Consider the following 22,962-nt stretch of genomic DNA (forward strand, 5'->3'; position numbering starts at 1 on the left):
GACTGGTTTAGCACCGGGCTAAATAGCTGGTTTTAAAGCAGACCAAGGCAGGCCAGCAGCGCGGTTCAAATCCCGTACCAGCCTCCCCGAACAGGCGCTGGAATGTGGCGACTAGGGGCTTTTCGCAGTAACTTCATTTGAAGCCTACTTGTGACAATAAGCGATTTTCATTTCACTTCATTTTCAAAGTTCCCAACCTCTGCTTTAAATGAGATAAGTATAGTTTTTATAACAATGGTGTTGAACTTGTTGGATCTGCACTCGTCCAGGCAAGTGGAACATATTGAACACTGAACTTGTGCTTTGTAGATGGTAGCAGGCTTTTGGGGAGTCACAAGGGGAGCTACTCAGCATAGCATTTTTAGCCTCTGACTTGCTATTGATAAAATGCGATAGGCCAACTGCCAGAATTGGACACCGACGTTGTCAATCTATCTGACTTGCGCTGCCGTTTTGAAAGATTCTTATACACCATTTTTCTTCCCTGTTGCTATCTCTTGGAGGCAGACCAAGCAACTCTGAGTTGAAACATGTATGTCCAGCAGCCCAATTTAGCACATTTAAGGTAGAATAGGGCAGAAGTGGTTGAAGCAAATAATATTCATGTTTTGTTTTCCCATTCCCTTCTGTCAATTTAGATATTTTGTTCATGTCTTTATTTAGTTATGATGTTGACTGTGAGATAGTAATCAATTTTGTCAGGGAACAAAAGGTTAAAGTAATCAATATTTGCACTGTTAAATATTAGAAACCAAGTATGGATTTAATTGGGTTTAATTTAGTGTTTTGTGAAGAAAAGGGTACAACTCTAGTTGGATTCATGTTAAACAAAGGTGTTTGCATGTATGGGGGTTTTGGTTTCAGTTCAAAATATATTTCTATTGTGCTGATATCATTTTGTGACGTATGAAGTAAATAAGAGATTGGGGGAAATAGTTTTTTTAAATTTTTAACTGGAAGAGTAGAAGGGGCTTAGGAAGGAGAGGGGGAACATCTCTCACAGCTTTGCTAGAAGAAATGCAATACAATGGAGTAAGGGGCAAGGAAACAAGTGCCAGAAATCTAAAGTGGGGGATTGTCCTTGAAATTTGTGTACATTTGTAAAGATAAGGGGATTGAAGGAGTATTGATTATAGTCAAACTTTTCATATTTAATAGTTCTTTTTTGTTAACAGCTAATTGGCATTCCTGTGATTTCTGATCCTCCTTGTTTTCTTTAAAAAAAAAAGTTAAATTTAATTTTATAAATCTTTGTCACAAGTAGGCTTACATTGCAGTGAAGTTACTGTGAAAAGCCCCTAGTCGCCACACTCCGGCGCCTGTTCTGGTACACTGAGGGAGAATTCAGAATGTCTAGATTACCTAACAGCACTTCTTTCGGGGCTAGTGGGAGGAATCCGGAGCACCCGGAGGAAACCCACGCAGACGTGGGGAGGAGGTGCAGACTCTGCGCAGACGTGGGGAGGAGGTGCAGACTCTGCGCAGACGTGGGGAGGAGGTGCAGACTCTGCACAGACAGTGACCCAACCAGGAATCGAACCTGGGACCTTGGTGCTGTGAAGCCACTGTGCTAACCACTGTGCTACCGTACTGCCCAGTCCCTGGTTATAGATGTTTCAATAAGATTAGGGAGGGTGGTAAAAGAGGTGGGGGGGTGGCATTATTAATTAGAGATAGTATAACAGCTGCAGAAAGGCAGTTTGAGGAGTATCACCCTATTGAGGTAGTATGGGTTGAAGTCAGAAATAGGAAAGGAGCAGTCACCTTGTTAGGAGTTTTCTATAGGCCCCCCAATAGTAGCAGAGATGTGGAGGAACAGATTGGGAAACAGATTTTGGAAAGGTGCAGAAGTCATAGGGTAGTAGTCATGGGCGACTTTAACTTCCCAAATATTGAGTGGAAACTCTTTAGATCAAATAGTTTGGATGGGGTGGTGTTTGTGCAGTGTGTCCAGGAAGCTTTTCTAACACAGTATGTAGATTGTCCAACCAGAGGAGGGGCAATATTGGATTTAGTACTGGGTAATGAACCAGGGCAAGTGATAGATTTGTTAGTGGGGGAGCATTTTGGAGATAGTGACCACAATTCTGTGACTTTCACTTTAGTAATGGAGAGGGATAGGTACGTGCAACAGGGCAAGGTTTACAATTGGGGGAAGGGTAAATACGATGTTGTCAGACAAGAATTGAAGTGCATAAGTTGGGAACATAGGCTGGCAGGGAAGGACACAAGTGAAATGTGGAACTTGTTCAAGGAACAGGTACTACGTGTCCTTGATATGTATGTCCCTGTCAGGCAGGGAAGAGATGGTCGAGTGAGGGAACCATGGTTGACAAGAGAGGTTGAATGTCTTGTTAAGAGGAAAAAGGTGACTTATGTAAGGCTGAGGAAACAAGGTTCAGACAGGGCATTGGAGGGATACAAGATAGCCAGGAGGGAACTGAAGAAAGGGATTAGGAGAGCTAAGAGAGGGCATGAACAATCTTTGGCGGGTAGGATCAAGGAAAACCCCAAGGCCTTTTACACATATGTGAGAAATATGAGAATGACTAGAGCGAGGGTAGGTCCGATCAAGGACGGTAGCGGGAGATTGTGTATTGAGTCTGAAGAGATAGGAGAGGTCTTGAATGAGTACTTTTCTTCTGTATTTACAAATGAGAGGGGCGATATTGTTGGAGAGGACAGTGTGAAACAGATTGGTAAGCTCGAGGAAATACTTGTTAGGAAGGAAGATGTGTTGGGCATTTTGAAAAACTTGAGGATAGACAAGTCCCCCGGGCCTGACGTGATATATCCAAGGATTCTATGGGAAGCAAGAGATGAAATTGCAGAGCCGTTGGCAATTATCTTTTCGTCCTCACTGTCAACAGGGGTGGTACCAGGGGATTGGAGAGTGGCGAATGTCGTGCCCCTGTTCAAAAAAGGAACTAGGGATAACCCTGGGAATTACAGGCCAGTTAGTCTTACTTCGGTGGTAGGCAAAGTAATGGAAAGGGTACTGAAGGATAGGATTTCTGAGCATCTGGAAAGACACTGCTTGATTAGGGATAGTCAGCACGGATTTGTGAGGGGTAGGTCTTGCCTTACAAATCTTATTGAATTCTTTGAGGAGGTGACCAAGCATGTGGATGAAGGTAAAGCAGTGGATGTAGTGTACATGGATTTTAGTAAGGCATTTGATAAAGTTCCCCATGGTAGGCTTCTGCACAAAGTAAGGAGGCATGGGATAGTGGGAAATTTGGCCAGTTGGATAACGAACTGGCTAACCGATAGAAGTCAGAGAGTGGTGGTGGATGGCAAATATTCAGCCTGGATCCCAGTTACCAGTGGTGTACCGCAGGGATCAGTTCTGGGTCCTCTGCTGTTTGTGATTTTCATTAATGACTTGGATGAGGGAGTTGAAGGGTGGGTCAGTAAATTTGCAGACGATACGAAGATTGGTGGAGTTGTGGATAGTAAGGAGGGCTGTTGTCGGCTGCAAAGAGACATAGATAGGATGCAGAGCTGGGCTGAGAAGTGGCAGATGGAGTTTAACCCTGAAAAGTGTGAGGTTGTCCATTTTGGAAGGACAAATATGAATGCGGAATACAGGGTTAACGGTAGAGTTCTTGGCATTGTGGAGGAGCAGAGAGACCTTGGGGTCTATGTTCATACATCTTTGAAAGTTGCCACTCAAGTGGATAGAGCTGTGAAGAAGGCCTATGGTGTGCTCGCGTTCATTAACAGAGGGATTGAATTTAAGAGCCATGAGGTAATGATGCAGCTGTACAAAACCTTGGTAAGGCCACATTTGGAGTACTGTGTACAGTTCTGGTCGCCTCATTTTAGGAAGGATGTGGAAGCTCTGGAAAAGGTGCAAAGAAGATTTACCAGGATGTTGCCTGGAATGGAGAGTAGGTCTTACGAGGAAAGGTTGAGGGTGCTAGGCCTTTTCTCATTAGAGCGGAGAAGGATGAGGGGCGACTTGATAGAGGTTTATAAGATGATCAGGGGAATAGATAGAGTAGACAGTCAGAGACTTTTTCCCCAGGTGGAACACACCATTACAAGGGGACATAAATTTAAGGTGAAAGGTGGAAGATATAGGAGGGATATCAGAGGTAGGTTCTTTACCCAGAGAGTAGTGGGGGCATGGAATGCACTGCCTGTGGAAGTAGTTGAGTCGGAAACATTAGGGACCTTCAAGCAGCTGTTGGATAGGTACATGGATTACGGGAAAATGATATAGTGTAGATTTATTTGTTCTTAAGGGCAGCATGGTAGCATTGTGGATAGCACAATTGCTTCACAGATCCATGGTCCCAGGTTCGATTCCAGCTTGGGTCATTGTCTGTGCGGAGTCTGCACGTCCTCCCCGTGTCTGCGTGGGTTTCCTCCGGGTGCTCCGGTTTCCTCCCACAGTCCAAAGATGTGCGGGTTAGGTGAATTGGCCAATGATAAATTGCCCTTAATGTCCAAATTGCCCTTGGTGTTGGGTGGAGGTGTTGAGTTTGGGTAGGGTGCTCTTTCCAAGAGCTGGTGCAGACTCAAGGGGCCGAATGGCCTCCTTCTGCACTGTAAATTCAATGATAATCTATGATTAATCTAGGACAAAGGTTCGGCACAACATCGTGGGCCGAAGGGCCTGTTCTGTGCTGTATTTTCTATGTTCTATGTTCTTCTGAGCCAGGGTTCCATTCGAGGATCTCCCCGTTTAGTTATGACATTAACTGGGATCATAATTTAATGCTGTATTTTCACTTGTAATTCTATACAATGCACATGGTGGAGCGGAATTCCCTTTATTTCACTTTAATTTGGGCTCTACTTGGGAGAATTTTGCTTTTCCTAGTTTAAAAATAAAATCACAAGCAATTCATTAGTGTAGATTCAGAAGTTGGCTGTTTGAATAATGCAGGCTACTGTTAATGATGCATTGGGCTAAATAGCTGGCTTTTAAAGCAGACCAAGGCAGGGGCTGGTTTAGCACACTGGGCTAAATAGCTGGCTTTTAAAGCAGACCAAGGCAGGGGCTGGTTTAGCAGACTGGGCTAAATAGCTGGTTTTTAAAGCAGACCAAGGCAGGGGCTGGTTTAGCACACTGGGCTAAATAGCTGGCTTTTAAAGCAGACCAAGGCAGGCCAGCAGCACGGTTCAATTCCCGTACCAGCCTCCCCGAACAGGCGCCGGAATGTGGCCACTAGGGGCTTTTCACAGTAACTTCATTTGAAGCCTACTTGTGACAATAAGCAATTTTCATTTCACTTCATTTTCATAAGCAATTTTTATTTTCATTTAGTTACTAGGTAACATTGTAATGTTTTTATCATGATCATGCCAATAATATTTGAGCTTTGGAAGTTTAAAGGGCTGGCTTTCCTTACAAAGTCATATTTGCACTAACTCGTGGCTTGTTTCTAGTTGTATATTTTGTGCTCCGACTGGGACTATTTTGCTGTAGAACATAAGGATGTTATTTTAAATGTATTCATAAGGAGTAAGATCTATATTTGCATGCACTTTGTTTACTTTGGTTCAGATAATACACTATGATTCTATGAATCCAATGTTGCTGTCGAATAGACATTTCTGTTTTTTAAAAAAAAGTATGAAGTAACAAATGTAGCGATTTGCAGTATAGAGAAGAAAGTATCAACAGGAATGTCTGCATACTCTTATCTTTCCACAAATAAAGCCAAGGTCTGATCTCTAGTTGAATAGAAAATAATATTTGAAAGATAGCGCCCAGATTCTACAGTGACCTTGACTAAAGTATCAGTGAGACCTTGCCAATGCTTATCACCTCTTGGCACAATTTATCCAACACCATCTTGGGCTCCCAATTTGTCCAGGTCTCAGCTATTTGCATTAAACACTACCCATAAGCTCTCTCCCTTTTGATTTCTGATGGGTTTTCTCTCCATCAGAAACTGATCTGGACTAGCGATATAAATATTGTGGCTACAAGAGCAGGTCAGAGACTGGAATTTTGCAGAGAGTAACTCCCCTCCTGTCTCCCCAAAACCTGTTCACCATCTAAAAGGCACATGAGTGTGATGGAATGCTCTCCCCCTGCCTGGATGAATCCAGCTCCAACAGCGCTTCAGCATGACACCATCCAATATAACGCAGCCTTTTTGATTGGGATCCCACTCCCTGATCTTAACATCCACTCCCTCTATTACTGAGGCACAATGAGCACCAAGTTGCTTGTTCGACGGCACCTTCCAAACCTACAACCACTGCCACCTAGAGCAGCAGGTGCATAGGAACACCACCATCACCACCTGCAAGTTCTCCTCGAGGCCACACACCATCTTGACTTGGAAATATATCGCTGTTCATTGATTGTTGTTGGATCAAAATCCTGGAACTGCCTTATTAACAACATTGTGTGGGTGTGCCTGTGCCACATGTCCTGCAGCGGTTCAAGAAGGCAGCTCCTGACTGCCTTCTCCAAGGGCAGTTGGGGCTGGGCAATAAATGCTGGCCTACCCAGCAACTCCCACACCCTGTGAAACATTATATTAAAACGGTGCATTGAATGTAAATTGTTCCCCCTAATTTACAGCCTTTCCCATTACCCAAATCAAGAATTTTCAAAAGAAACGATGTGATGTGCGAAAAAATGTTTTCACACACAACGAATGGTCAGGTCTGGAATACACGACTGATCGTCATGATTTAGATTTATTGTCACGTGCATCGAGGTTCTGCGTGCAGCTAGGCAGATCATTCTATACATGAAAACTAAGGACAGACTATAAATACACACTGTAAATACAGGCATGCAAAGCTTTTTTTTTTAAGCCACCAGGGAAATCTTTTGGACAAGACCAATGGTCAAAATCCCCTTTGCTTGATTATGTCACTGCTGGAAAGAAAATTTCCAACAACTTCTCAACTGAATCCACAGTGGTAGTTTATACTTGCCAGGCTAGATCCTGTGGTTGAACCCATGGATAAACCACCAAGAAAGAGAGAGCTACAACAAGCAATCAAACAGTTGAAAAAAACAACAAAGCCTGCAACCTGGGTGTAATCCCAGCTGAGACCTTCAAACTGCAGTGCTTTTGCTTCCATCAAAACACCTTGCGCTCATACTAATGGTTTAGGGGAAAAAATAATTTCCTCTCCTGACTTCAGGAACGCAGTAAAGAAGGGAGATAAATCATGTTGTGGAAACTATCAAAGTATTTCCCTCTTGTCCCTAGCAGGGAACGTCCTGAACATGTATTCTGTGGAATCGTCGACTTCCTGTGGCTGAGAAATCCTTCCAGAGACAGTATGGCTTTTAACCTTCCAGAGGAATCTCTGACATGGTCTTTATTGCTATGCAAAACCAGGAACTTCGCATTGCATTCATCAACCTGATCAAAGCATCTGACTCAGTAAATCTTGAGGTTCTGTGGAATGTACTTCAGAGATTTGGATGCCCAACCTCACAGCAATCCTGCTACTGCTCCATGAGTGGACGATCTGAAACCGATGCCATCAAAATACGGTCTGATGTCAAGCAAGGCTGTGTGATCGCCCCCACACTATTCACAAAGACCAGCTGCCATCTGATGTGTGCATCAAGTACTATCTAGATGGAAAACTCTTAACTTCAGTTTCCTATCAAGTACTATCTGGATGGAAAACTCTTTTTTAACTTCAGTTTCCTCCATGCCAAAACTAAACTGAACTCCATGGATATGCAAGATTGCAGTATAGAAATGACTGAAGTGCCGTCGTCCACTCTGCACCAGATTTGCAAGCCATTCTTGATCACTTCAATTCTGCATACAGGAGATTTTAGCCTGACCTTGAATGTTGCCTAAACAAAACTCCTAATCAATCCAGACCTGGTCTGTCAAATATTCCACCTCCCATGTATGTTGAAAGGAGAGCCTTAACACCTGACATTGACCAGGAGATCCAATATCACATCAGCTGCGCCAGCTCAGTCTTCTACAAACTACGGCAGGGAGTGTTTGATAGCAGAGATTTCCTCCACAAGTCAACAAGTCCTAGTGTACAGTGCAGTTGTTACCACATTCCTGTACTCCTAAGAATGCTAGAGAATTTCCAGCAGTAATGTCTCTGCTGCATCCTCTGGGTTCATTGGAAGGACTGTCGAACAAACACAAACATGTCCACAAACATTCAGAGAAAATTCCTGCAAAATCAACTATGATGGACTAGGCTCTGTGTCTGGATGGCTGAAAAGCATTTCCCTCCAGGTCCTGTTCCTGTTTTCTCAACTCAAATGGCCAGTGTCCAGCGGAGATCTAAAGAAATGTATCATTGACAGTGAAGCATGGCAGCATTTACTCTTAAGGCCTGGGAGGAGCTGGCTCTCGATTGCCAAAAATGGTAACAGCTTGCCAATCAAGCACAATCTTGAGTCCAAAAGCCTGAATGATGCAGAAAAGGAAAGAAAAGAAAGCAAATCCTGCTCTTTGGGTCCCACTGCCTCATGGGATATCTGGCCCCACGTGCCCAAAGATCTGCAAATTAAGAATAAGACTGTTCAGTCACGAGACTCATGGCAGAAACTTGCGACCTGGAGTATACTTCATCCTCTAACTGAAGGCAGCTGATGGTGAGCCTATCCAATTTTGGCACCCTCAACCAGTCTTGCATCCCCTTCTTGGCTTAAGGTCCTCTGACTTTGGCCTGCTGTGCATTATGTCCTCCATCTGATATCCCTGTTTTCTGGAATTCTATAGTTTAACTTGTTTGCTTTTTCTCTCTCTGCCTTTTTAAATGCAAGTCTGTGCCCAAACTTTGCTGCTCAATTATCCCAAGAAGACTGAAATTCCATTCCTTCCTCCGTGTGAAGCACCTTGAATTTTTATTTTCCACTTTAAACATGTTATATGACTGGGGAGGTGGTGACGTAGTGGTAATGTCACTGGGCTAGTAATCCCGAGGCTCCGGCTAATTCCCTGGAGTCACAGATTCAAATCCCAATATGGCAGCTGATAGAATTTAAATTCAATTACTAAATTCGGAATTATAAGCTAGTCTTTGTAATGGTGACCATGAAATCCATTGTTCTAAAAACCTATCTGGGTCTCCAATAACCTTTTTAGGGAAGAAAATCTACTTGCTGTTACGACCAGGTGAGAATGGTTGAACTGGCTTTCCTCGATTCAACCTTCTCTGTCAATCACAACAAATATTTCATTTTTTTCCCCACATGGATATGCCTTTCCAAGAATGTATTTAACTAATAAGAATCCAGGATTATGGGGATAAAGTGGGAAAGTGGAGTCGTCATGATCTCATTGAATGACGGAGCAGATTCAGTGGGCCGAATGGTCTATTTCTGCTCCTATGCCATATGGTCTTATTTAAGCTGTGTGTAATTAGGAGCAAATCTCAAAAGAGAGAATTTATTAATCACAAAACCTGAGAAAAATAATAAAAACGTGACATCAAGTATTCGGCAGCCATTTGGGTGAGCACGTGCATCTGAAATAAGGGGAGTTAAGTCCAGTTTTAAAAATAGTAAAAGAATATGCAGTTGTGTCTTTTTATTTTTCGAGGTGTATATTTTTAAACATTGCGGCTGATTTGGTTAGTTGGATTCTTGGATGCCATCAGATATCGAAAAATGTTGCAATTACTGTGAGATCTCAGTTCATCAGTAGATTTCTGATAGTGTTGGCTCCTTGAACTGGTTATTCCAAGAGGGAGAGTGCAGCCTTCAGCCTGTTTCCTCTGCTAAAGACCTTTTTGACATCAGCTGTGTAACTTGGAAGTGTTTTGTATGAGGCTTTGGGTGAATCCGTCAGCCATCGAGTACTTTGCCTTTTTTTATGTGTTTTCCTTAGACAGTTATGAGTTTTAATGGGTGTCTGGTTATAGAAAGTGTCTCTCTCTCCACTCTCCTGAGGGTGATTTATCTGTTTCTCATCTTCACCTCAGAATGTGGTCTTGCATTTTTATACAACTTACTCTGTCTCCATGAAATTTGCAGCTATTGAAAGTTGAAAAGTCATATTTATTAAAAAATAAATAGGCATAGCCTCGTGACATTACCTGGCCTCGCCTACATGTAACTCCAGACCCCATCAATGTGGTTGACTTCACTGCCCTCTGAAATGGCCTAGCAAGCCACACTGTCAAACTGCTCCAAAGTCTAAAAGGAATGGAACTGAATGGACCAGCCAGTATTGACCTAGACATGGAAATTGCAACGCCGCAAACAGCCCTGTTGACCCTGCAACGTCCTCCTTGCGTCTTGAGGGTTTGTGCCAAAATTGGGAAAGCTGTCGCTGAGACTAGTCGAGCAGCAGCTTCACTCATTTATACCTTGCAGAAAATTTATACCTTGCAGAAAATGTACTATCCTTTCCTGGTAGGATAGACTTGCTAGAGATGGCGGTATAGAGGGATACAGTGGGGAGAGAGTTTCCCTGGGAATGGTACATCCACTCCAGAAAGTCTCATAGAATCATGGGAAATAAATCTCCTAATTGCCATGTACCATTCCCCCCTCACGTAATGAATCGGTATTCTTCCATGTTGAACACTGAAGTACGTGGCTGGCAAGGGCACAATGTGTCCTGGGTGGGGTACTTCAATGTCCATCACCAAGAGTGACTCAGTAGTACATAGCTGCTAGACTGCGTTTGTGGCAGATGATGAGGGAATCATCAAGAGGGAAAAAACAACACCTTTGCCTCGGCCTCGCCAATCTACCTGTTACGGACTTATCTGTCCACGATAGTTATTGGTAGGAATGACCATCATACAGTCCTTGACTTGAGGAGACGAGGTCCCACCTTTAATATTGAGGATTACACTCTATTGTGTTATGTGACACTACAACGTGCTTGATGGAATAGAATTGGACAGATCTAGCAGCTCAGAACTGAGAATCCATGAGGCATTGTGGGCCATCAGCAGCGGCAGAATTTTATTTTCCACAAACTATAATCTGGTCCAGTCTATTCCCCCTGTCCATCTATCATTTACCATCAAACTGGGAGATCAATCATGATTCAATAAAAGAGGCCTGGTGCTGCTCCATGCATGCCCTTCTGCACATGTAAAAATTGAGGTGTCAACCTGTGCCAAACAGTGGGAATAGCATGTGATATACAGCTATGCGATCTCACAATCAACAGTTCAGATCTGAATACAGTCCAGCCACATCCAGTAGTAAATGGTTATGGACAATTATACCATAAACAAGAGGAGGGGGTGCTCCAAATATCCCCACCCTCCATGATGGGAAATCCCAGCACATCAGTGGAAAAGACCAGGCTGAAGCTATTGCAAACAATCTTCAGCCAAAGTGCAGAGTTGGTGATCCACTTTTGCCTCCCCATCATGCATGCCAGTCTTAAGCCGATTCGACGCTCCACGTGATATCAAGAAATCATAGAATCATAGAATTTGCAGTGCAGCAGGAGGCCATTCGACCCATCGAATCTGCACCAGCTCTTGGAAAGAGCACCGTACATAAGCCCACACCTCCACCCTATCCCCGGAACACAGTAACCTCACCTAAACTTTTTGGACACCATTTAGCATGGCCAATCCACCTAACCTGCACATCTTTGGACTGTGGGAGGAAACCTGCACAGACACTGGGAGAATGTGCAGACTCCGCACAGACAGTGGCCCAAGCCGAGAATAGAACCTGGGAACCCTGGAGCTGTGAAGCAATTATGCTAACCAGTGTGCTACCGTGCCGCCCCAAATGTCTGCAGTTACTGGATACTGCAAAAGCTGTGGGCCCTGACAATATTGCAGCAACAGTACTGAAGACTTGTGCTGCCGAACCAAACTGTTCTGATACAACTACAAGACATCGGCATCTACTCAGCAATGTGAAAAATTGTCCCAAGTATGTCCTGTCCACAAAAAAAACAGGACAAATCCAACCCGGTCAATTACGACCCATCAGTCTACTTCCGATCAGCAGCAGTGATGGGCAGTGTCATTGACAGTGCCATCAAACAGAATTTACACAACACTAAACTGCCATTCAGTTTGTGTTCCACCGGCTACTTTATTCCTGACCTCATTACAGCCATGGTTTAGACATGGCTAAAAGAGGCAAGGTGAGATACTGCCCTTATGGAAACAAGTGTGGAATCAAGAAGCCCGAGTAAGTCAAAGAGATTCGGGGGCGGGGGGGGCTCTTCATTGGTTGGAACTATACGGAGCACAAAAGAAGCTGAAGGTAAAGGGAGCCCAACATCAAAGTTACCTTGACTGGAGGGATTGGGGAAATGGTTATAGTTTTGAAGGTCAATTATCTCAGCCCTGGGACATCACTGCAGGAATTCCTCAAAAGTAGTGTCCTTGGCACAAACAAGTTCAGCTTCTTCAACAATGACTTTCACTCCATTAAAGGTCAGAAATAGGGGGACTTCTGGCGGCGGCATGTAGGAGAAGGTCGCACGTTGGATGGCTCTTGCTCGAGGCTTGATTTTTTTTTTTAAAGAATTGAATACCCCCAGGAGCAATTTTTTGTTAAATAAGTGCAAGAAGACATAAGGAAGGAGGATGTCCAAAACTCAAAGGAAAGCTGCCGTGAAGAAGGGGGCGAATGATGGTTCGCCGTTAGTGGAACCATCTGTTGCCGTTAGTCTGTTCGGCAACTGGAAGGATGGCAGAGGCTGGGTCGCTGGGTGGGGCCGCACTGTTCGCGGCGGAAAAGATGACCAAAGTGATAGTTGTGGAAGGCAAAATGCATGGAGGTGATGAGGAAGCAGATGATGGCAGCATTGAAGGTGCTGGTGGAGGGGGCGATTGCCCCGGTGAAGTTGGCTGTGTTGAGGACGGGGAAACAGTGATTATTTGTTTCCGTAGGTACCGTGTGAAGGAGAAGGTCATGAGTTGGGTGAAGCAGAAGCGGGAGGTGCAGTGGGCTCTAATTAATATGCGTACATACCAGTTTTACTGTGGAGCTGGTGAGGCAGCCTTCGGCTGAGTGAAGACGGCATTGTATAACAGCAGGGCGCGGTTCAGCATAGTGTATCGAGGGTGACCCACCACTCCAAAAGATTGTTATTTCGAGATGGTGGAAGCGGCGGAGGCATATGTGAAGGCAGAAGGACTTGGGCAGAAGTGCGAAATGGGACTGAGAATTGGTCTTGGACTGAGGGTTGGGAGGGGGGGGGCGAGGGGGAGGGGGGGCGGGGTGGAGGGGGTTGGAGGAGTGTATGTAGCTCTATTTTGTATTGCATGTCGTTATATGTGCTAAATGAGTTGAAGTTGCCTATTTGGATAAGGTAGGAGTTGGGATTTTCTTTTGCAATGATGTCTCTTTGAGGTTTGTGGGTTTACACTGGGGTTGTGTATTGAAGGGGATTTCTTTGTTTTTCCTGGGACCGGGTTTGTGGGGGGGGGGGGAAATTGAAGGGGTGTGAGGCCTGGGCAGGGGCCGCCACACTGGCTAGCTCAAGCTGGCCAGTGAATGGGGATGTGGTGAGGGGAGGTGCTGTGGCCATCGGAGCCTGGTAGAACCGATTCCGATCAACCTAGATGTGAAAAGTGGGGGTAGGAGACCGATACTGGGTGAGGTGTTTTCCAGAAGAAGTGGATGGGGGCATTCTGGGAGGGGGAAGGGGCTCGATGGTAACAAGGGACTGGGCGGACCAAGCCCAATGGCAGGGCCCACAGTTGTGATGATGGTGTATTGGAAGGGATGGGGGGAATTAGAATAGGTACGTGGAATGTGATGGCATTGTTGGAGGGAGGTTATCAGGGTCATCTCGGGGGTAGTGCTTGTGAACTTGGAACCAGGGCCCTTGGAAGCCATTTTCGGGGGGGTTGGACCAGCTTGGGTGGTAGGCGGGTGCGGGGGCAGATGTTAGCCTTCGCCTCGCTGATTGCCAGGAGGTGGGTCCTGTCAGGGTGGAGGTTAGCTTCTCCATCCTGTGTCTCGACTTGGCGGGGGGGACCTACTTTAATTTCATTGACTCTCAGGAAGGTGAAGTTTCAGCTGAAGGGGATGAAGGAAGGGTTTCACAATTCATTGGGGTTGTTTATAATGCACTTCCGAGACTTTGTTGCCATTGAACATTTGTGGGGGGTTGGGGGGGTGGTTGGTGGTATTGTTGTTTTTGCTTACACTGTTATGGATTGGTAATTTGTGTTTTCTTTTTATCTGGAATGTATGGGTGGATGTTTTGGTCTGTATATTGAGCGGGGGGTGGTTTATGGGTGGGGGATTGTTATGGTATTTGTTTTTGTTTGTTTTTTGGATGTTTATTGATGATAAATGAGAATTAGAAGATTTTTTTTTAAAGGTCAGAAATGGGGATGTTCACTGTGCAATGTTTCACTTGCAACTCGGGTGCTGAAGCAGTTGTATGCAATAAGATCTGGATGACATTTGGGCACAGACTGACGAGTCGCAAGTAACATTCACCCTACAGAAGTTTCAGATAACGACCATCTCCAACAAAAGAGAATGTAACCATCTCCCCTTGACATTGAATTATATTACTAATACTGAATCCTCTACTATCAACAGCCTGGGCTTTACCATTAACCAGAAACTGAACTGGACTAGCCATATAAATACTGGGCTACCTGAACAGGTCAGAGGCTAGGAATTCTGCAACGAGTAACTCTCCTTCTGACTCCGAAACCGGTCCACCATGTACAAGGCACAAGTCAGAAGTGTGATGGAATATTCTCCACTTACCTGGATGAGTGCATCTCCGACAAGAAGCTGGACACCATCCAGGACAAAGCAGCCTGCTTAATTGCCACCACCTCCACCACCACCCTCAACGTTAATTTCCTCCAGTGGCAGCACCTTCTAACCTGTGACATTTGCCACCTAGAAGGACAAGGGCAGCAGATGCATGGGAACACCACCACCAAGTTCTCCTCCAAACCACATATCACCCTGACTTGGAACTATATTGTTGTTTCTTCACTGTCACTGGGTCAAAATCCTGTAACTTCTTCCCTAACAGCTCTGCGGCTGTACCTACAACACATGGATTACAGCAGTTTCAGAAGGCGGCTCACCAATGGCTTCTCAAGGGCATTTGGGGAGGGGGCTACAAATGTGGTCTAGCCAGTGACACCCACATTCCATGAACAAATTAAAAAATAATGTAGGTTATGGTTTTGAATTAAAATAGTTTTTAATGAAGGGAGACACAATTACACTTTGGTAGCTGCATTACATTGTGTAATTGTCCAGCTTTGTAAAACCGGGTCTGAGTTAGTTTGGCTAATTTGATCTCCGTTTTGGCTCTGGACTCATTATTATATGCTATGCTCCATTCTAGGATTTGTGAGCAGTACTGGGATATCATTGAAGTTACAGTCCTTTAGTTGAATTTAAGGTTTCACCAGCGTGTTCCAGATTTCCTGTACTAGTTGAAGAGGAGTACTGAATTACCCAGACTAGCAGCCTTTCTTTAACTAATTCCACCCCAAAATAACCAGATTTACTGTGTTGCAATTAGCTGTTGTACTATGTATCTGACAGGAGTAAATACTCTTCATAAGTTTTCAATGTTCCAGGAAATCTGATAGTAAGAAACACAAATATAATAATGTTAATACTCTGACTGTCACACTTAATACTGTCATATTGCAAAGTAAAACTATTTAAAAATAATTGGTGCTTCTAAACTGCAATCTGAAGTTGACAAGCCCTTTACAATCTGCAGGGGTTTCCTGACCAAATAGCAATTACGTTTTGAGATCTTGGGCTGTGCGTCCTCATATCAATTAGATTTTCTGGTCTTCAGGAATAGGTAAGTAAAACCAGCTCCAACTTAACAGCAGAATCATACAACATTTATCATTTACTGTGATTGGAGATGTATTATCCTTACCTGGTTCCCTCTTCTCAGCCAGAGAATCAATGGCTACAATGGCGGCACAGTGGTTAGCACTGCTGCCTCAGTGCCAGGGACCTGTGTTCAATTCTGACCTCTGGTGACTGTGTGGGGTTTGCATTTTCTCCCTGTGTTTGCATGGGTGTCCTCCGGGTGCTCCGGTTTCCCCCCACGGTTCAAAGATGTGCAGGTTAGGTGAATTGGCTATGCTAAATTGGGCCTCTGTGGAGTTACGGGGATAGTGTGGGGTTTGGGCCTAGGTAGGGTACTTTTTCAGAGGTTTGGTGAAGACTTGATGGGCCGGATGATCCCCTTTTGCATTGTAGGAATTCTGTGATTCTATGAATGGCTTTATCAATAGATTAGCCTTTGCCCATTAAAAAATGACTGAAAACTACATCAACTGAATGGGAAGTGGTCAAACAAGGGCACGGTGGAGGCTGAGAGAGAGACCAATATGGTTGGTGTCCAGAGCAAGGCGCCGACAGCCCAGCCTACAATGGAGCAGCTGCTACAGGCCATGCAGGAGGGCTTTTTAGCTCTGAAGTGTGATAATTTGGAGCCACTCCAGAAGTCGATGGACCGATTGGGGGAAAAAAGGCTGGATGATCAGACTGGGAAGCTCCAGAAGCTGGAGAAGATGGTGGAGGAGCAGGCAGACTTTCAAACGGTGGCAGACATGGAGATCCGGAGGCTGAGGGATCAGCAAAAAATGCTTCTGGAAAGGCTGGAGGACCTGGACAACAGATCTCGCCGGCAGAATGTAAGAATTGTTGGCCTCCCAGAGGGGGCTGAGGGGCTGGATGCCGTCGCGTTTGTGGAGGGAATGTTTCAGAAGCTGCTGGGGAACGAGGTGTTCCCTTGCCCGCCGGTGGTGGACCGGGCACACGAGTACAGGTGAGGCAGCTGCGACGAGGGGGTCCCGCACGAGCAATGGTGGTCCGGTTCCGCAGGTACCTGGACAAGGAGCGGGTTCTGCAATGGGCGAAGAGCACACTAAGCTGTACATGGGACAATAGCACCCTGCGTGTTTTCCAAGACCTGAGCACTGAGGTGGCCAGGAGGAGGGGAGGCTACAGGTAGGTGAAGGAGATTTTGTACAAGAACTAGGTGAAATTCGGGCTGCTTTTTCCGGCGCGACAGTGGGTTACGTATGAGAGCCAGCACCACTATTTTGAGGAACCCGAGGAGGCGATGGACTTTAAGAATCAAGGGCTGGCTCTGAGCTGAGGACTCTTGGACTCATGGTAGAACTTTTAAGTCTATTTTGTTTCTCTCTCGCTTTGAGAGATGCCTGCTGCTTGGATCCATTCTTTTTGTTTTTTCGACCTTTTTAGGTTGATGTATTTTGGTTGCGATGTGTTTTTCTTGTTCTTTTTCGTGGTTTCCCTAAATGTTTCCTTTTTGGGGTCTCTTGTTGGGTTGAAGGTTTGGTAGGGGGAAAATTAAAAAAAGAAAATCGCTAAAAAGGTGTGGCTATGATGGGGGTTTCGGGGGAATTTTTTGCAATCTTTTTCTGTGTGTGGAGGGGAAGGGCTGAAAGTGCCTGGTACTACTTATCTCTATCTTTGATCTAAATTGCACTATTGTAGGGGATGTCTGTGACTTGTATAGAGTATGTGTTTAAGCAGGACTGGTTTGGGGAAGTGGTATGGATGGGCTGGGGGGAGGGGATCCAGGGAACAATGGGTGAGAGACGTGCTGGCCCCGAAGAGGGGAGCCACCAGGCTAGCTGGGTGGGCTAGTCAACGGAAGCCAGGTGGGGGGGGGATTAATACCGTTAGACTAGAGCAGGGATTGGGTGGTAGGATGGTGTTACTAGGAGGGGGGGGGGAAGTTGATCTGCTGACGAAGATGGAAACTGGACATGGCAACAGTGAGGAGGTCATGGGTGGAAGCGAGCCAGAGGAAGCGCGACACATGGCTGGGGGGCTGGCCAAGGAAAGGGGATGGCTGATCGGCAAAAGTGGGGGGGGGGCGGGGAGTGCTCTCCCGACCAGGCTGATCACCTGGAATGTTAGAGGGCTAAATGGGCCAGTGAAGAGGGCGCGTGTGTTTGCGCATTTGCGTGTTCTGAAGGCGGACGTCGTCATGCTGCAGGAGACTCGCCTGAAAGTGGCAGACCAGGTTAGGTTGAGGAAGGGCTGGGTTAGCCAGGTCTTTCATTCGGGGCTCGACACTAAGACTAGGGGAGTCGCGATCCTGATTAATAAAAGGGTTCAATTTGAGGCGGAGGGTACAGTTGCGGACGGGGGCTGCAGATTCGTTATGGTTAGGGGTAAGCTCAAAGGGGTGAGAGGAGTCTTGTTCAGTGTGTGTGCCCCTAATTGGGACGATGTGGATTTTATCAGGATGCTGCTAGGGAAGATCCCCGACTTGGACTCACGCAAACTGATCATGGGTGGGGACTTTAACACAGTCCTGGACCCCAGCCTGAATCAGTTGACTTCAAAAACGAGCAGGTTGCCAGCGATGGCAAAGGAACTGAGAGGGTTCATGGAGCAAATGGGGGGAGCTGATCCGTGGAGATTTAGCCGGCCGTCGGCGAGGGAGTTTTCGTACTACTCCCACGTCCATAAGGTGTATTCCCGAATTGATTTCTTTGTCATGAGTAGGGACTTGCTGGCCGGGATGGTGGGGGCAGAATATTCGGCAATTACCATATCGGACCATGCTCCGCACTGGGTGGACCTACGGATTTGTAAGGATAGCTTCCAGCGCCCACAATGGAGGCTGGGAATTGGATTGCTAGCGGACGAGGCGGTGTGTGAGAGACTCAGGAGATGCATGCAGAATTACCTGCATGTAACTGATACCGGAGAAGTCTCAGTAGCGGTGCTCTGAGAGGCACTGAAGGCAGTGGTGAGAGGGGAGCTGATCTCAATCCGGGCCCATAGGGACAGAACAGACAGGGCAGAAACGGACTGACTGGTTCAGGAAATTTTACGGACGGACAGGAACTACGAGGAGTCCCCAAGGCCAGAGTTACTCAGGAAATGACAGAGGCTGCAGGCCGAGTTCGGGGTGCTGACTACAGGCAAGGCTGTAGAGCAGCTCAGAAAGGCAAAAGGCACGATATATGAGCATGGAGAGAACGCCAGCAGAATGCTCGCGCAACAACTAAGGAAGAGAAGCGGCTAGGGAGAAAGGAAGGATAGCGGAGGGGGAGGGAAATCTGGTGGGGGACCCGGCAGGGCTGAACAAGGTGTTTAGGGACTTTTATAGTAAGCTATTCACTTAGGAACCCCCCCCCAGGGGACCGGAGGGGATGAGATGATTCCTGGACGGACTGACCTTCCCAAGAGTGGGTAGGGCGTTGGTAGACGGACTGGGGGCCCTGGTTGGGATCGAAGAGGTACTGGGGAGCCTGAAGGTCATGCAGTTGGGTAAAGCCCCGGGGTCGGATGGGTATCTGGTGGAGTTTTACAAAACGTTTGCCGAGATAGTGGGGCCGGTGCTGGTCAGGGTTTTTAACGAGTCAAGAGACCGGTGCTGGTCAGGGTTTTTAACGAGTCAAGAGACCGAGGGGTCCTACCCCCGACGATGTCGCAGGCCACTATTTCGCTTATTCTGAAACGGGATAAAGACCCGGAGGCCTGTGGGTCTTATAGGCCGATCTCTTTGACTAACACAGACTGGCCAAGATCTTGGCGACTAGAATTGAGGACTGTAATTGCGGAGGACCAAACTGGGTTCGTAAAGGGTAGGCAACTGGCGGACAATCTAAGAAGGCTGCTTAATGTGATCATGATGCCCCCGGAGAGCAGGGAGGCAGAGATACTGGTAGCTATGGATGCGGAAAAGGCTTTCGATCTGGTCGAGTGGGACTATCTGTGGGAGGTGCTGGGAAGGTTTGGGTTCGGGGAGGGGTTCATTGACTGGGTTAGGCTGTTATACCAGGCCCCAGAGGCTAGTGTAAGGACGAACAGGACAACATCAGATTACTTATTTCTACACCGCAGGACAAGACTGGGTTGTCCTCTCGCCCCACTGCTGTTCGCGCTGGCCATAGAACCGCTGGCAATTGCTCTGAGAGCTTCAAAAGACTGGAAAGGGCGGGTCCGGGCGGGCGGGGGGGGGGGGGGGGGGGTGGAACATAAAGTCTCGGTATACGCGGATGACCTGTTGTTATACGTAGCAGACCCAATGGTGGGGATGGACGGCATCATGGAAATCCTGAGGGAATTTGACCGGTTTTCAGGATATAAATTGAACGTGGCTAAGAGCGAGTTGTTCGTAATTCAGGCGAGGGGGCAGGAGAGTAGGCTGAAGGGGTTGCCGTTCAGGCTGGTAGGGGAAAGCTTCAGATACTTGGGGATACAGGTGGCACGGGACTGGGGCAGGTTGCATAAGCTCCATCTGTCCCGATTGGTGGAATGAGTGAGGGAGGAGGTTCGGAGTTGAGATGCGCTCCCGTTGTCACTAGTGGGGAGGTTGCACACTATCAAGATGATGATTCTCAAGAGATTCTTATTCATATTTCAGTGTCTCCCCATTTTCATCCCAAGGTCCTTCTTCAAGAGGCTGAATAAAATTATCCTGGGATTTGTCTGGGCGGGGAAGTCCCCACGGGTGAGGAAGGTGATGCTCGAAAGGAACAGACGGGAGGGGGGGGGCTGGCGCTGCCGAACTTTAGCAACTACTACTGGACGGCCAACATAGCGATGATAAGGAAATGTATGGTGGGCATGGGGTCGGTCTGGGAGCGGATGGAGGCTGCTTCGTGCGGTCACACCAGTTTGGTGGCCCTGGTTACGGCGCCTCTGCCGCTCCCGCCGGCGCGGTACTCCACCAGCCTTATAGTGGTGCGGCTTTGGGGATCTGGGGCCAGTGGAGGAAGCATATAGGGAAAGTGAGAGCATCGGTGTGGATGCCAATCTGCGGCAATCACTGATTTGCCCGGGGGAACATGGACGGTGGGTATCGACTGTGGTGGAGGGCGGGGATTATGAGGATGGGTGATCTGTTCCTGGAAGGAAGCTTTTCGAGCATGAGGGCGTTGGTGGGGAAGTTCGGGCTGGCTGGAGGGAATGGCTTTAGTTACTTACAGGTGTGGGATTTCGTGCGCAGACTGGTGCCATCCTTCCCACGCCTCCCGCCAAAGGGGAGGCAGGACAGGATAGTTTCTAGGGGAGAGGTAGGTGAGGGTAGAGTCTCAGATATTTACAAAGAACTAATGGGAGCATAGGATATACAGACTGATGACCTGAAGCTTAAGTGAGAGGAGGAGCTTGGGGGTGGGGGGGGGGGGGGGGAGGAGAGAGAGGGAGAAGATGGAGGACGGTATTTGGGCAGAAGCTCTGGGCAGAGTAAACACGACCGCAACGTGTGCCAGACTCAGTCTGATCCAGTTTAAGGGTTGTGCAGTGGGCCCACATGACAGTGGCCCGGATGAGTACATTTTTTGGGCTGGAGGACAAGTGTGCCAGATGCGCCGGTGGGCCGGCTAATCACGTGCACATGTTCTGGTCGTGCCCTCGACTCGGGTACTGGCAGGGATTCGCAGACAATATGTCCTGGGGTTTGAAAACTGGGGTGGTAATGAGTCCTGAGGTGGCAATCTTTGGGGTGTCGGAGGACCTGGGAGTCCAGGAGGAGAAGGAGGCCGATGTCTTGGCCTTTGCTTCCCTGGTAGTCCGGCGCCAAATACTGTTGACATGGAGGGACTCAAAGCCCCGAAGACCGAAGCATGGCTATCGGACATGGCGAGCTTTCTCGATCTAGAAAAGGTTAAGTTCACCTTGAGAGGTTCACTGTCGCGGAGAATTAATCATCAGCAGGGGAGGGGGTGGCTAGGGTAGTGTAGAGTAGGGGGTGGTTTAGGCAGGTCCTTGCGCGAATGGAGTCGTGGTTTGCACTATGTGTTACTTGCTTTTCCTTTTGTACGGTACTATGCAATGTCATTGTTTTATATGCCAAAAATACCTCAATAAAATTGTTTATTAAAAAAAAAAGAAATTTATCACAACAGGAAGAGAGGTTAAGTGGATAGGAAGTGCATCCTGCAAATAATTTAATGTCACCCAGAGTTGAATCTTAAATTGGCATAATTTGAAGCATGTCAATATAAGATAAGTAGAGCTGTTCAATGAGATTATTTCAAGTACAGTGAAAGTTTTATTAAATGTGATTCTGAGCTCATTGAAGATAAGCAATTATAAAATTTTATCTTTTTCAGGATCTGCATTTTAAAAAAAAAAAAGGTGACATTTGAAGATCAAAATGGTTCGATCAAACTCTCGATCTCATTCGTCGAGATCAAGGTCTCGTTCTCGCTCCAGCTCTCGGTCAAGATCTCATTCTCGATCACGTTCCAGGAAAAAGAGATACAGGTAATGGTTTTGGATGCAGTTTACTCTGATGCAATATCTTAGTATTTTATCTCTATAGTAATTTGTTTTTGCAAAATATTTTTCTATGTACTATTCTAGTTTGTATACATAAAGGTGTGGATACTGAGAATAGAATGGCTTTGCATTTTCAGTGCTCAGGATCAGCATGAATACTCTTAAATCAGATACTGTACATACAGATGTAATTAACATTTCCATCTGCTCTTTCCTGCAATGCACAGTATGTCCAGAAGAATATTGCTGACTGAAAAACCTTGCTCGCAGCACAATAATGGAAGCATAATCAATAATTGCTTTTAAAAGCAAGGTGCATAAATATTTGAAACAGTAAAATGATGTATGGGGAAAAGACAGGAGCATAGAATTTAAAAACAGATAGCTCTTTTCAGGGAACTGGCATTGGCATATGGGACAAATAGTCCGTGATGTAAAATCAGTGATTCCAGCAATGTTCACTGCAAATGCAAGTGAGTCTGTTCATCAGTGGTTAGCTTCATGCTCTGGATTCAGACCCCCAAACAACTAAGTTTGAGACTGATTTCTGTAAGATGCTTAAGTCTGATCTGATGAGAGTGGATTCAAATATCGGTCCCAAAGGTGAAAGTCTCCACTCGTGTCATACAGTAACTTTTAAAATTTCAATTCACACAAACTGTTCTTGAAAAATATAATGATTATTTCTTCACATTGCATTTTTTTTAGAGTTTCAGTTTTTAGAGTTTCAGTTTTTTTTCTGTGATTCAGGAATATTTTTTAGGAATCAAATCAGTTTTTTTTTTTCTGTGATTCAGGAATATTTTTTAGGAATCAAA

The 22,962-nt window shown here is 46.2% G+C and overlaps 1 protein-coding gene across 5 annotated transcripts in view; it reads left to right on the top strand.

Annotated features, from left to right (window-relative positions):
• Positions 1-22,962, top strand: part of LOC140410901 (bcl-2-associated transcription factor 1-like) — an 82,390-nt gene that overhangs the window by 9,347 nt on the left and 50,081 nt on the right. For all 5 annotated transcript variants that reach the window (XM_072499681.1, XM_072499682.1, XM_072499683.1 and 2 more), the window contains one exon: positions 21,976-22,129. In XM_072499681.1, coding sequence (XP_072355782.1) covers positions 22,020-22,129 — 110 coding nt within the window. In that variant the 5' untranslated portion in view covers positions 21,976-22,019. Of the gene's footprint in view, positions 1-21,975; positions 22,130-22,962 lie in introns of those variants that run through there.

This window comes from Scyliorhinus torazame, chromosome 4 (genome assembly GCF_047496885.1).
Source record: "Scyliorhinus torazame isolate Kashiwa2021f chromosome 4, sScyTor2.1, whole genome shotgun sequence".
Lineage (NCBI taxonomy): Eukaryota > Metazoa > Chordata > Chondrichthyes > Carcharhiniformes > Scyliorhinidae > Scyliorhinus > Scyliorhinus torazame.